At 49.8% G+C, this 14,527-nt stretch overlaps 1 protein-coding gene across 1 annotated transcript; it reads left to right on the top strand.

Annotated features, from left to right (window-relative positions):
* The first annotated feature begins 7,970 nt into the window (after positions 1–7,970).
* LOC146180481 (uncharacterized) lies at positions 7,971–12,223 on the top strand. Its single transcript, XM_084576069.1, has 2 exons — positions 7,971–9,265; positions 11,827–12,223. Exon 1 carries the CDS (start codon positions 8,013–8,015, stop codon positions 9,243–9,245), a length of 1,233 nt encoding a protein of 410 aa, XP_084432195.1. The 5' UTR covers positions 7,971–8,012; the 3' UTR covers positions 9,246–9,265; positions 11,827–12,223.
* The last annotated feature ends 2,304 nt before the right edge of the window (positions 12,224–14,527 follow it).

The raw sequence follows: 14,527 nt of genomic DNA, 5'->3' as shown, positions 1-14,527 counted from the left end.
GTCTTCTCGTCAAACTTTGAAGACCACCTAAAACGACGACTACAGACAATGCTGGAAGCCATCAAGTCATCGGGACTAACGCTGAAAGCAGAGAAGTGTCACTTCGCCTACGAAGAACTCCGGTTCCTTAGGTCAAATCGTTAGCAAGGACGGTATTCGCTGAGACCCGGAGAAAACAGCTGCAATCGCACATTTCCCACCACCTGCCGACAAGAAAGCTTTGCGCCGATTCCTTGGGCCGTGCGCTTATTATCGACGATTTGTCAGAAACTTTTCGCGGATGGCCGAACCGTTGACGCAGCTTACAAAGGCTGACGTACCTTTTAGATGGGGAGCGCCGCAAGGAGAAGCCTTCGGTGAACTTAAGCGCCGCCTGCAATGCCCTCCTGTACTTGGCCAGTTTGATGAAAACGCCGAGACCGAAATTCACACCGACGCGAGCAGTGTGGGCCTAGGAGCAGCTGGTCGGGATGGCTCGGGTAATAAGCATACCATGTAGTGTAATCGGTGGTGACGGCTAACTATTTGTTCCCCGAGGCGGAAACTGGGAAGGGGCCAAGAAGGTTCACGCCTACACGGGAAAACGGGTCAGTCGGTATAAGGATCGGCTGCAAACGACCTGAAGGCGAAATTGTGGGCTTCTTCCGACGCTGACACATGTTCACATGCGGCAACGTACTCCTGTGCCGAGCGGTAGAGCCCCGGCCAATAAAAACGTCGGCGCTGACTGTCGTATGTGCGAGAGACACCAAGGTGGCCAGCCGTGGGAGCATCGTGGAACTGTTCAAGGATGGTGAAACGCTGGTGTTGGGGAACGATGAGCAAAAGGTCTGTGCCATCTGGTCGCCTATTACGTCGGTATAGGGTGTTGTCATCGAGTACAAATAAGGCAAGAGATGGATCAGGGCGTTCGGAGGTAAAACAGCGGATAATGGAGTGTAGCGAATGATCCAAGCGTTGTTCGTCGGCAATGCTAGAAAAGGCCGAGACAGACAAGACACATGCGCCATCTTCACAGTCAGTAGGGCTTGGGGAGTCAATGGGATGACGCTACAAGCAGTCTGCCTCTTGATGAAGCCGGCCGAACTTGCAGACGTCGGAAAAGGTATATTCTTGCAATCGTAGCGCCCAGCGCCCCAAACGGCCAGTAGGATCGTTTAGAGAGGAGAGCCACCGCAAGGCATGATTATCTGTTATGACTGTAAAAGGGCGGTCAAACAAATAAGGACGGATTGTATTATAGCCCGAAAAAGCGCCAGGCATTCTCGCTCTGTTATAGAATAATTTTGTTCGGGCGTTCATAGGAGGCGGTTGGCATACGCAATCGCCCTAGTACGGCCGTGCGGTCGCTGAGCGAGTATAGCTCCTATTCCATGGCCACTAGCGTCGGTGCGGAGTACAGTATTGGCGGATGGGTTGAAATGGGCCAAGGCTGTTGAAGTAGTTAGAGCAGCAATAAACTCTCAGGAAGCTTTCAACGTGTTCAGGCCCCCAATCGAATTAAATATATTTCTTGATGAGTTGGGCGAACGGACGAGCAAGGACTGCGAAGTTTGGGACGAATCGTTGGAAATAGGATAATAGGCCAATAGCGCTTCGAACATCGCTGGATGAACACGGAGTCGGAAAATATCTGACGGCACGTATCATGTCAGGGTCAGGCTGAACGCCGGAAGCATTAACCAAGTGCCCAAGGACTGATTTCTCGGTGATGGAAGCTGCACTTCTTGGAGTTAGTTGAAGCCCAGCGCGGCGAATAAGAGCAAGGATTGTGTATAGGCGAATGGTCTTTCCAGTTGTGATGCGAGAGTTGGACTGTGAAAAAGGCTGACCGCCGAAGAATTGAAGCGCTTGAATTGTGGTGCTGGCGAAGACTCTTGAGAGTTCCTTGGACTGCCAGAAGATCAAATCAGTCGATATTGTCGATCATAAACCCTGACTGCTCATTGGAGGGTCAAATTCTAAAGTTAAAGCTCAGCTACTTTGGTCATCTGATGAGAAGAGAGGAGTCGCTGGAGAAAGATTTGATGTTGGGAAAGGTTGAGGGTCGCCGGAGAAGGGTTAGGCAGCGAACGCGATGGTTAGATGGCATCCTCGAGGCACTGCAGATGAAGTTATGTGATGTTAGGAAGATAGTGAGTGACCAGAAAGCGTGGCGTGACATGGTCGATAGGATCACGAAGAGTCGGACACGACTGAACGACTAAACTGAACTGAACTGTGTATATGCGAAGGAGATGGCTGTCAAATGTAGAAGATAAAGCAACTACATCGTCAAGATAACACAAACAAGTTGTCCACTTGACGCCTCTGAGCAGAGTTAAGCGTTCGAAGGTTGCTGGCATATTCAAAGGCCAAAAGGCATTAATTTAAATTGGTAGAGGCCATCTGGGATGATTAACGCTGCTTATTCACGGTATCTCTCTCGTCGACTGAGATCAGCCAGTAACCGGAACAAAGGTCGATGGAAGAAAAGTAGCTGGCTCCATGCAAACTATCAAGTGAATCGTCGATACGCGGAAGAGGATAGACATCTTTTTTGGTTATCTTATTTAAATGGCGGTGGTCAACGCTGAATCTCCAACTGTTATCTTTCTTCTTGACTAACACAACAGGTGATGCCCAGGGGCTACTGGAAGGCTCAATTAGTCGTTCGCTAACATCTTGTCGACTTCCGTTTGAATGACGCGTCGCTCGGCAAGCGAAACATGATAGGGCCGCCTGTGAATAGGGCTGGCGTCACCGGTGTCAATCCGGTGGCTGACAGCTATAGTGTGGCCCAAAGGGCGGGTACCAAAGTCAAAAAGGTCACTGTAAATGAGCAAAAGACTGTGTAACTCAGCGGCGAATTCAGGTTGGAGGTCAGCTGCAATTACGCTTGTAAGCGAATCAGGGTGCGATGTGGAGGACGAAGGAGTGGTTGCAGGAACGGCAGTTGGATTATCTGTAGTAAGAGCTGAAATTGCACAATCGGTCATCGAGGACAATGCGGCTAGTGAAATTCCTCGGGCAGAACTTGAGTAGACAAGCTGAAGTTAACGACAGAGAGAGTGGTGCGATTGTGGGATATGTGCACAATTAGATGAGGAAGGGTGACGTGCCGCTGCAGCAGCACATCATTAATGGGGCTCGCGAGATAGTCGCCGTCTGGGATGGGTGGGAATAGCGACATATGGTGTAAACGGTAGTTTCAGGAGGAAGGCGACAGAACTGTGTTGATCGAAGGCGGGTTGAGAAGGAGGAGTCTTCAGAGCAGAGCGGAAGGTCCAAGCGAAGTAGGCCGGTAGAGCAGTCAATGAGGGCAGAATAAGTTGTTAAAAGTCAATGCGAAGGATAACGTCGTGGGGGCATTCGTGTAGGACAGTGACCAACACTGCGGCACGACGGCCAGCAATAGTGACTCGCGAAATGAGGAGCTGAGAATGGACAGTTGGACACCTTTGTCAATGAGAGCAGGAACGGAAGCTCCATCCAAAAGGCCGTCGATACGGTTATTTTTAGGGCAGGGGTCCGCAGAGGTTTTTCGCTCCGGGCCATAAATGCAGCATCACCTCTGGGAGCTGCATTGGCTAGTTTTCCGGTAAGTGGCCTGAATAGGACGGTGACGAACTGCGGCGAGGAACAGGAGAACGCGAACGTCGTGCTTGCGGGGTCGGTGAACGGTTGGCAGTACGGACAGTGCCACCGGGGTCAACACGGGTCTGGTCGGGGCGAGGGGAGAAATATCGAGGGGCATAGTCTCCGCGGCGGTCGACGTAGGTGAACTGACGAGATGGCAGTCGGACGTATGCGGTAGTGAGGCTGCGGGAGTCATTGCCTCAAGCTCTTGGCGGACGATGCGTGTCAAAGTACTGTCGTTAGCAGGCGGTCGAGGAGTCTGAACATCGATACAGGATGAGCTAGCAGCCGTGTTCGGCAGCCGGTCGAAACGCTGATATATGCGCCTCTGTTTCGTTTGCTCGAAACGACGGCACACCTGTAGCACAGAGTAGACGGTGGAACAATCACTGCACAACAGGAGGTTGAAGGCATCGTCGGCAATGCCTTTTACATATGGCCAACTTTATCCTCCTCAGGCATGCCTTGGGCGACCTTACGACAGAGAGACAGGACGTCTTGGATTAAGTGAGATAAGACTCCATCGACGTTTGAGCACGATAGGCAAGCGCTTTCTTGGCGGCAAGGTGGCGAACAATAGGCTTTCCGAACAGGTCGTGGAGCTTCTGTTTACAAATCTCCCAAGATTTTAGGTCATTTTAATGGGTTCCAAACCACAGCCACGTAGTCCCAGCCAGGTAAAAGATAACATTCGAGATCATGAGTGTGGTATCCCCCCTGTTGTGCTTGCTCACGTGTTCGTATAGGGCTAGCCAGTCGTCCACATCAACGGCGTCCGTCGGTTCCGCAGAAGGTTTCGGAGTCACTGGAGTGGGCCATGATGACAGCAAGTGTGCCTGCCGTAGAGGTAGCTCATTTGTAGTCACTGTGGTTGTACTAATGTGGCGGCCGCTACGCAGATCCAGCTTGTCACAGGAGATCAAACGGATTCGCCTCCACCAAGAGATGTTACGGGGAAGATATTCAGTCCGATAGCTGTCCACACAACTAACGTTAAAGGAAACACCGATCTCACCACAGTCAGTGTCGTCGTCTTCAAGTCTGTCTCACTTCATCATCCTCAGCACGAGCAGTAAATACCTCTAAGTAACAATATTACCATGCACTACCCTTAGGCAGATGTTTCTATCCTTCCGTCCATATTTACATTACGAAACCATCGAGGTTGCGTGCATGCCACTCAAATAACTTCCCAAACCCCATGATGTATAATCGCATAGATCCTGGAGTCTACGCCTCTTCCTCTATAGTAATTAGCCAAAACTCCACTCTCTCACGCATACCTTAGGTTTGTCCTATGGAGCCATCTCCCGCATGCTGTCAGCTATACAAACAAGACCAGGGGAATAGCGCGTTGCTCAGCTCCGATTCGGACAGTGATAGGTGTCACGACAAGTGCGCTAGAAGTCGCCGAGCACCACACGGTCAAGGCCGCTTGCTGGGGCTATTTTTACTACCTCTTGTCGATGGAAACAAATTCTATTCTCCGCCGCCTCCAAATTCAGGCTTTAAATTAAGTTATTCAAGTGCAGAATATTTTATTTCATGATTTTCTTGACAACTTTATTTACCGTTTTGCTGATTAGGCATTGGAGACTTTTTTAGGAAAAGCAACACCACGCTAGCCAGTTCGCCTCGTCGCGTAACGGCGCCTCTCTTCGTCACAGCCCAATGCCCATGGCCACACTATGTCCGTGGGCTGTTGCCTAGCAACCGCCGCAGCTATCCGAGCTGAGCGCCGGCCGCGGAAGCGCTTCCGCTTACTTCGCCAGCTGTGCGCGTACGCGGTAGAGGAGAGTAGATGCCGATTTGTGTGTAAATATACGGTTCGGCGTAGCGCGAGGCAAGCCGGTCGGCTAGAATGGAATAAGCCAGATTTCGGCGTCGGAACGAAACAAGGATAATACAGCATGCCGAAGGGAGCGAAGAGCGTATCAAATGACAAGATAAGCATTATAATGACGATGCGGCTAGACGAGCTTGATTAGCCTCAGATAGTGAATCCGTGGTGAAAGTCGAAAGCAAACCACAAGCAAATCCTAAGCGTAGCCAATCAAGTTGCTTCCGCGACGCAATTTAGTTAACTAGACCTAACCACCAGCCACTTTCTTCATCCATTGTGCATTCACAATTTTACTCTACCATTGCCTGAAGTCTTGGGTATCCCACATCTCCTTGTTCACTTCTACGCATTTGTCTTTATCACTGATTCCTGCGCCTAAAGTCGAAACAGCCAACTCTAGAAAGAGAAACCAGCTACTTGTGAAAGCCCAAGTATAGTGCCTAGAATATTCTAGGCATTATAGCCCAAGACATTGAATGTGAGCGGTAGCAAAAAAAATTTGGAGGACGCTTAAGCTTTGCCTTCAAGAGTGGAACGCGATAGCGTTATTGCACCTCGTCGAGAAAACTTATTAAACGCAAGGGTATTGGGGCATCCTCGCACCGGTACCCACGCGGCCCGAAGGGGAGAAGCGGGTGAGCGAAGATAGTGATCTAAAGAAAGGAAAGACGCTTGATTCTACAACCCGTGAGGGTGCACGGTGAAACGGTAGGGGCGAGTGGCGCGGCCCGTGTCGGGGCAGCGCCGCACATTGCGAGGAGGGGTTCTTCTGTGTTTGCCGCAAGATGGCTCTGCATGTGCGCAGAGCGCAGAAGAAATGCAGCGGAAACTTACTTCGCTACTCGTGTAACTGCGACTTCTGTAAATAACATGCTCATAATTACCGATATACACCGCAGTATAACCGCAGACGTTCAACTAGAGACGAAGGAAGAGGTCAAGAAAGTATTAGAAACTATGAAAAGGGGGAAATCAGCTGGGGAGGATCAGATAACTACTGATTTGCTAAAGGACGGGGGGGATATCGTGCTAGAGAAACTGGCTACCCTGTATACGCAGTGCCTGATGTCATCGACGGTACCGGAACCATGGAAGAATGCAAACATTACCTTCATTCACAAGAAAGGGGACTCTAAGGACCTTAAAAATTACAGACCAATCAGCTTACTGTCTGTTACGTATAAGGTATTTTCTAAGGTAATCGCTAATAGAATCAGGACAACCTTAGACTGCAATCAAGCAAAGGATCAAGCAGGGTTTCGGAAACTGTACTCTACTATAGATCATATCCATACCATCAATCAGGTGGTAGAAAAATGCTCGGAATTTAACCAGCCCTTATACATAGCATTCATTGATTACGAAAAAGCATTTGACTCAGTTGAAACCTCGGCGGTAATGCAGGCATTGCGGAATCAGGGGGTAGACGAGCCGTGCGTGAAAGTGCTGGAAGATATATATAGTGGCTGCACAGCAATCATAGTTCTGCATAAAGAAAGTAACAAAATTCCCATAAAGAAAGGTGTGAGGCAAGGAGACACATTCTCCCCAGTACTATTCACAGCTAGTTTAGAGGAAGTATTCAGAGACTTGGAATGGGAGCATTTAGGGATAAGGGTAGATGGAGAATACCTCAGTAATCTGCGATTTGCTGATGACATTGCCTCGCTAAGCAACTCGGGGGATGAACTGCAAATAATGATTGATGACCTAGACAGAAAAAGTTGAAAGGTAGGCTTGAAAATGAATATGCAGAAGACTAAGGTAATGTTCAACAGCCTCGGGAAGGAACAGCAGTTTACATTAGGTAGCGAAATACTTTAAGTAGTAGGCGAATATGTCTACTTAGGACAGGTAGTAACCGCAGATCCGGACCATGAAAAGGAAATATCAAGAAGAATAAGATTGGGATGGAGCGCATTTGGCAAGCACTCGCAGATTATGACTAGCAGCTTACCGGTATCGCTCAAGAGGAAAGTATACAACAGTTGCATCTTGCCTGTACTCACCTATGGGGCTGAAACGTGGAGGCTAACCAAGAGAGTTCTACTTAAGTTGAGGACAACCCAGAGGGCTATGGAACGAAAAATGGTAGGGGTAACATTAAGAGATAGAAAGCGTGCAGAGTGGGTCAGAGAAATAACTCAAGTTACCGACATTCTAGTGGAAATTAAGAAGAAGAAATGGACATGGGCAGGACATGTAGTGCGGAGAGGATAACCGATGGTCGCTTAGGGTAACAAACTGGATTCCAAGGGAAGGAAAGCGTAGCAGGGGGCGGCAGAAAGTTAGGTGGGCGGATGAGATTAAGAAGTTCGCAGGGGTCAAGTGGATGCGGCTAGCACAGAACCGGGTTAAGTGGAGAAATATGGGAGAGGCCTTCGCCCTGCAGTGGGTATAATCAGGCTGATGATGATGATGATAACGTTCTACGGCACGTTTCTAAGGCAACACCGCATTCACTAGAAGCGCTTTTGTACCGCTTTCAAGCATCGAACTTGTGGCTGAGTGGATTCTACTTCCGGCCACCGCAGTGTACGGACGCGGAATCATGAGCTCCGTCGGAGCGGCGATAGCGGCCGTTGCTGGCCGCGGAAACAGGTTTAGCGCCGAAGAAGATAAGGACTACGAGATCGTTTTGCCTACCCTGCCCACCGGACGTGTTGTGTTAAACACGATGTTTTTGCACGGCGACGTGCGTATGAGGCCCTACAGGGTCGAGGACTTCAGGGATGCCCTCGCTAACGTCGGTGCGCTCCCCGACGTCGTGGCGTTGGGGGCGTACCAAATCAACCATGTGTGGGCGGTAACCATGAACAGCACGGAAGCCGCGAAGAAGCTGGCCGCCTTAAAGGAGCTGGAAGTCAAGGGACGCCGCTGCCTCATATTCGACCCTGAAGACCAGCAGGTGAAGCTACGCCTGCACTGGATGCTACACGGTGTCCAAGACGAGGACATCCGGACTGCTTTCGCGGCGTTCGGAAACGTGACCGAGGTGACGCGGGAGCGTTGGCGCGTCGTTGGAATGAAGGAAAAGGGATCCACCACGAGAACAGTGCTGCTCAAGTTGAAGCCAGGTATGAAGGTGGACGACCTGCCCCACCAGCTTCGCGTCGCCGGCGAGTTGGCTCTCGTGGTGGTTCCCGGGCGGCCGATGCAGTGCCTGCGGTGTCACGGCACAGGCCACGTTCGCCGTGACTGCAAGGTGCCCAGGTGCTCCAAGTGCAGGCGCTATGGACACGCGGACGAGGACTGCGTCCGCACCTACGCGTCAGCGACCGGGCTCGGTGCGAAGGACGACAACAGGGAGCTGATGGACGTCGCCGAGGCTGAGGAAGCAGCAAAGGGTGCCGACGTGCTGGACAAGGTTCCCGTGTCGCAGGGCACCTCGGTGACTCCGAGTGGTGACGCCCCCCTTGCCGATAAGCCAGAGCTCGCGCCGGCTACGGTGAATTTGCCACAGCCAAGCGAGGAGACCTCAGCGGACGCGGAGAGCCTGCCGGCTCCCAAGGACGCAGAAGCAAAGGAAGTGAGCGAGGTTCACCGGCACAACTGCGGTGGTCGGACGGCCACGGCCGCTACCTCTGGGAAACGCCCACATGCCGACACCAGCACCGGCAGAGACAAGGAGGCAACGCCCACTTCCGAGGAACCACCAGCAAAGGCGCCTCAAACAAGGAGGGCCACGTTGAAGCTTCGCTCAAACCTTGCGAGCGAGAGGCGGGCCGGCGACACGGCGCCTCTCGAGCACGGCCAGAAGCTCGAGGAGGACGGAGGCGTCTAGCCTTGTGCTAGGCGCGAGAGGTAAGCACCGTGCTTTCGGTCTCTTCTTCTTATTTAAAAAATGGCTCCTGCATCACCGTTGAAGGTCGCCACGCTAAATGTTAGAGGTCTGGCAGGAAAGAGAAAACAAGGCCAGGTGTACCGACTTTTAACGGAGCATGATATTGATGTATTAGCTGTGCAGGAGACGAAAGTTGACGGTGAGGAAGAGACCGAGAGCATGGTGCAACGTTTCACGCCTAGGTTTTTTGCTGTGGTTAGCCACGCTGTAGGCACATCGGCTGGCTGTGTTCCTTTTGTGAAGAAGTTGCCGGGGCTTGAAGTGCTTGGTCATTTTTCTTGTGAGTCGGGCCGGTGTGCACTTCTAGATTTTTCGCTGAATAGCACGGATTGGCGGATTGTCTGTCTCTACGCGCCTAATGTAGCAGATGAAAGGGCGCAGTTTTTCCAAGGCATCCAGCAGCGGCTCTGCACCGATAGACAACTGATCGTCCTAGGTGATTTTAATTGCGTCCTTAGTGCGCGAGACAAGACAAGCCGGCGGCCATACCAAGACGCAAGCACTGAAGTGCTATCGCGAATTGTTGAGGAGTGTAACCTCGAGGATGTGGCAGAGTGTCTCGAGGGAGCCCGCACCGTAAAGCTCACGCATTTCCAGGGTTCGAGCCATGCAAGGCTGGACCGCATTTATGCATCCCTCGACATCTTACCTGAATGCAATAGTTATGAAGTAGAGCCGGTATCGTTTTCAGACCATTGTTTAGTTAAATGTTCTTTTGGATGGGTAAAGAGAGGGAATTCTTTTTCGTGGGAAATGTGGAAATTCAATAATAAACTCTTGCAGGATGAACATTTTACCCGCATAGTAAAAGACGAAATTGAAAAAATAAACCCAAGTAAAAATATGCACCTTTGGCAACAGTGGGAGCTGTGTAAAGAAACTATAAAAATTAAAGCAATAGAGAGGGCAACCTGTATACGGTTTGAGGAAAAGCAGAAAGAGACGGAGTTAAGGACACTGCTCCGTACGTTGCTTAAACAGGAAGCTCGAGCGCCGGGGAAATGGATTGAAGATATACGGAAAACAAAGCAAAAACTAGAATTGATAGACGAAGATCGTTATCGAGGTGCGTTAGTGAGGGCAAGGGCAGAAGACACAGCTGCAGGGGAGGCGCCATCAAAACGAGCGCTGGGGTTAGAAAAAGCAAACGCTCAACGGAACCACATCGACCAAATAGATTGGGGCGGTATCTTGGCGGCGGACAACGACCACATCAAAGCAGCGTTCAACGACCATTACCAAACCCTCTTCGCATCCCACACGGTAGACGCTAACACTTTTAAGAATAAGTTTCTGGCGACGATACCGCGTCTGGACGATGAAGTGAAAGAGAGATTAGAGCTAAAGATAACTGAAACAGAAGTGGAGCACGCTATCGACAGTTTAAATGCCGGTAAATCGCCGGGACCGGATGGGTTCAGCGCAGGTTTTTACAAAGAATTTAAGTACGAAATCACACCTATTTTGAGCGCAATTTATAACGATGCCTACACATTAAATGCCCTGCCTCCGTCATATGGGTCATCCCACACCGTACTCATTCCTAAAACTGATGAAATAGACAAATTACGCCTGGTAACATCTTACAGACCCATAGCACTTACAAACGTTGAATATAAAATTTTTATGAAGGTTTTGGCCCGAAGGTTGCAAACGGTTATTAAGGATATAGTAGGACCACACCAAACGTGTGGGATAAAAGGGAGGTCAATAGTGACCAACATTCAAAAGGCGCGAAGTGTCCTTGAGTGTTGTGATGACTGGGATGGTCGGGTCGCCATGCTTCAGATCGACCTCGAAAAAGCATTCGACTGCGTCGATCACGAAATTTTGTTTTCCCTTTTAGAACATGTGAATGTTGGTTCAGTTATATGTAAGGGTGTGGCCCTGGCGTACCGTAACTGCACGACGAGAGTGATTATTAATAAGAGTCTGGGAGCCCCCATTCGACTGCAGCGTTCGGTGCGACAGGGCTGTCCCCTCAGTCCTCTTTTGTTTTGCATTTATATTGAAACATTGTGCATGAAACTTATGAATAATGTCAACATTAGTGCGTTTAGGTTACAAGCAGCCGAAGTGAAGCTGCTCGCGTATGCAGACGACATCGTTATTTTTACGGTTGACCAGGAGAGTATCACTGAGGCTGTCAAATGTATCCGTGAGTTCTCTCAAGTTACCGGTAGCGGGGTGAACTGGGCCAAGTGCCTTGGGCTCTGGCATGGACAGTGGCCGTCGAAACCAGATCGCTTTGCCAATGTTACGTGGACAGACACACCGACCAAGTACTTGGGCGTCGAGCTGGGTGCCTACCGCGAAAGCGAGCATTATTGGAAAGGGCAAATGACCGAAATACGGGAGAGAGCCGAGAAGTGGAAAGGCGCAAACATGTCGATTTTTGCCAGAGCTACTGTATGCAATCTTTTTTTTATCAGCAAACTTTGGTACGCAATGCAAGTTTTGAGTTGTTCGCGCGTAAACGTACAGAAGTTACACAGGATTTTTGCCGTTTTTGTTTGGGCAGGTAAATGGGAACGCTGCAGCAGGACGAATTTGTTCCGTCGGGTAAAAGACGGCGGTTTGGGACTCGGCCATCTGTTTTTACGGCAGGTGGTCAACCGGTTTTTGTTTTTTCGGGATGCTTCGGACCCTTTCTTACGCACCGTCTGCCAAGTTAGGCTACGGCGCCTACTGCCGGAGTTTGTTGTCTCCACCGAAGAAGCTACGGGTAGCATTTTTGGTTATTACAGGGAGGTCGTCGCTAGTGTAAGACTTCTTTCAGTGAGTTTTTCTAATGAATATTTGTCCACTGTAAAACGAAAAAAGCTGTATCGCGATTTATGTGACATTGTTTTGCCACAACCCTTGTACAGAACCTTATACAGTGGAGGTCCGGGCAGAGATGTCTTGAAGAGAGTAAAGAAAATGCAGGTGTCGCCAGGAGCTAAGACATTTTTCTTTAAATTACACACCGGAACATTATCAGTAAAGAAGTTTTTGGAGGAAAGGGATTTTTTTTTACCGTGGGGGGCGCACTGTTTAATCTGCAAGCAGCCGGAAACAATAGACCATGTTTTTTTGCATTGTTGGGAAGGGGTTTATTTCTGGGATGTTTTGCAACGTACGATAAAGAAAGAATTTCCACTAGACTCCCACGGCATCCGGTATTTAAGCATTGATAATGAAGATGGCGTTCCGTATGATTTAATCATGCTCATGGGCCTCCACTCTATATGGCGCTCCAGAATGGCGGGCTATCACTGCGACAGGGATGCTCGACCCGCTAGAATATACTTTCGAGAAAGTGTGAATTGGTTTATTGCCATACAGAAAGTGGCTACTGAACCTCCCGAATGGCTCTCAAGGGTAGAGCCTTTGCTGTCGTTGCGGGAGTTTTAATGTACTGAGACGAAGCCAGCCTGACATTGGCTGATGATGACCTTCCAATATGTACTTTGTTTTGTGTTATTCGTGTTGTGTTCTTGTGAAATGGTATGAACCAAAGCCAGGAAATAAAGAAAAAAAAAAAAACTTGTGGCTGAGTGGTAGCGTCTCCGTCTCACACTTAGGAGACCCTGGTTCAATTCCCACCCTGTCCATCTTGGAAGTTGCTTTTTATTTATGAAGTACATGTTTATTTATGAAGTGCATGCCGGGATTTATCGCTCACGGCCAACGCCGCCGACGACGCCGGCATTTCTGCGACACGAGCTCCTTAACGCTACCGCGTTAAAACAAGTAGGCATCGCTCTGCTATGCCTGGATATACGCAGCAAAAAGCATTGGCTACCTCGGGATCAGAAGAACGTACTTTCTGCAGTCTTATGCGCCGTTCGCCACCAGCTAAACTCCCCCTGGCTTCCATGTCGATTGCATCTACGTTCACGGATGTTATGTAATTCGTTTACAGGAAAGTAAAGGAGCAGCATCTGTCAATCGTGGAAGGCAAGAAGCGCCACCTGGCGGCTTTTATGCGCACTCGTTCCAGCTTAGTCCTCAGCTGACGACAGATGGTTGACGTCACAACCTTGACATCAGCCTAAATAGGCGACTTCACTAATTTAGTCTGGTACTTTCAAATTGCGTGCCAATCGTAGTATCTGGCACTTTGACGTCATGTTCACTACTACACCCGTTTCCCTCTTTCCGCTTTCATCCCACCTTCCTCCCTTCTCTTACGGCGCGGTTCAGGTGTCCACAGAACAGTTGTGTCAGATACTGTGCATTTCCTTTCCTGTGAACCAGTTATTCTAAATGATTACCTTTAACTTATTGGCCTAATTATTTTTTCTGTAGCAACATTACGTCAGCCTCTATCGATATTGACACCGCTCATTAACCACTACCACTTGTCAATTGCCCGCAACTACTGCGGACACGACTCTGCGGACGCGGTCTGCAGAGAGAAACGCGTGAGCATAGCGAAGTAACGCGTTCGCTTTAAAATAAAGAAGAAAAGAAGCAAAAGAGCGGGAGAAAGACGCGTGTCGCAATAGCCGTTGTCCACTACCGAAGCGGTGGCAGATGCAAAGGCGGCCTACAACAGTGCACGGTAAAGATCCCCAGGTGCTCGAAATTACTCCGTAGCCCTCCACTATGGGAGAGTGGCTAGAAGGAGAGGTGTGATGAACGCGGCGCGCTTTCTGCAGACAGGAGTGGCCCTCCGAGCGTGCCAGCCGCTGCGGCCAAACAGAGCGCTGCAGTCTGGGACGCCGTCAGCATTCCGGATGAGACGTGAACGCGTCCATGGAACGCTACGCGACCGCAGCGATGATGTACCACCCTAACTCACACTTGCCGGATGAAAACCTATGGCCGCATGAGATGGTAGTCTTCAGACCTAAGCTCAGCACGCAGGACATAATGCTCAGACTAAGACATGATACCATAGACAAGAAAGGGCTAGACACTAAGGTTATCCTAGGCCTAGACCTCACGAAGGCCTTCGATAATATCAGACATGACGCGGTAGTAAAAGGTCTTGAGGAAGTAAACGTTGGCAAAAGAACATACCATTACATTAAGAACTTTTCTCAGAGCAGAAGGGTGGTGATTAAATTTCAGGACGCAGAGTCTCCCAGCATAAGGCTAGGAAGCAAAGGAACCCCTCAAGGTGCCGTGTTATCTCCATTTCTATTCAACATAGCAATGAGAGGCCTCCCAGCTAAGCTGAATGAGATGTCTGGAATAAAGTTCAGCATGTATGCTGACGATATTAACATCTG

The sequence above is a fragment of the Amblyomma maculatum genome, chromosome 8 (genome assembly GCF_055883805.1).
Source record: "Amblyomma maculatum isolate TAMU_Amacu chromosome 8, ASM5588380v1, whole genome shotgun sequence".
NCBI lineage: Eukaryota > Metazoa > Arthropoda > Arachnida > Ixodida > Ixodidae > Amblyomma > Amblyomma maculatum.
This window is presented reverse-complemented; position numbering and strand designations above follow the sequence as displayed.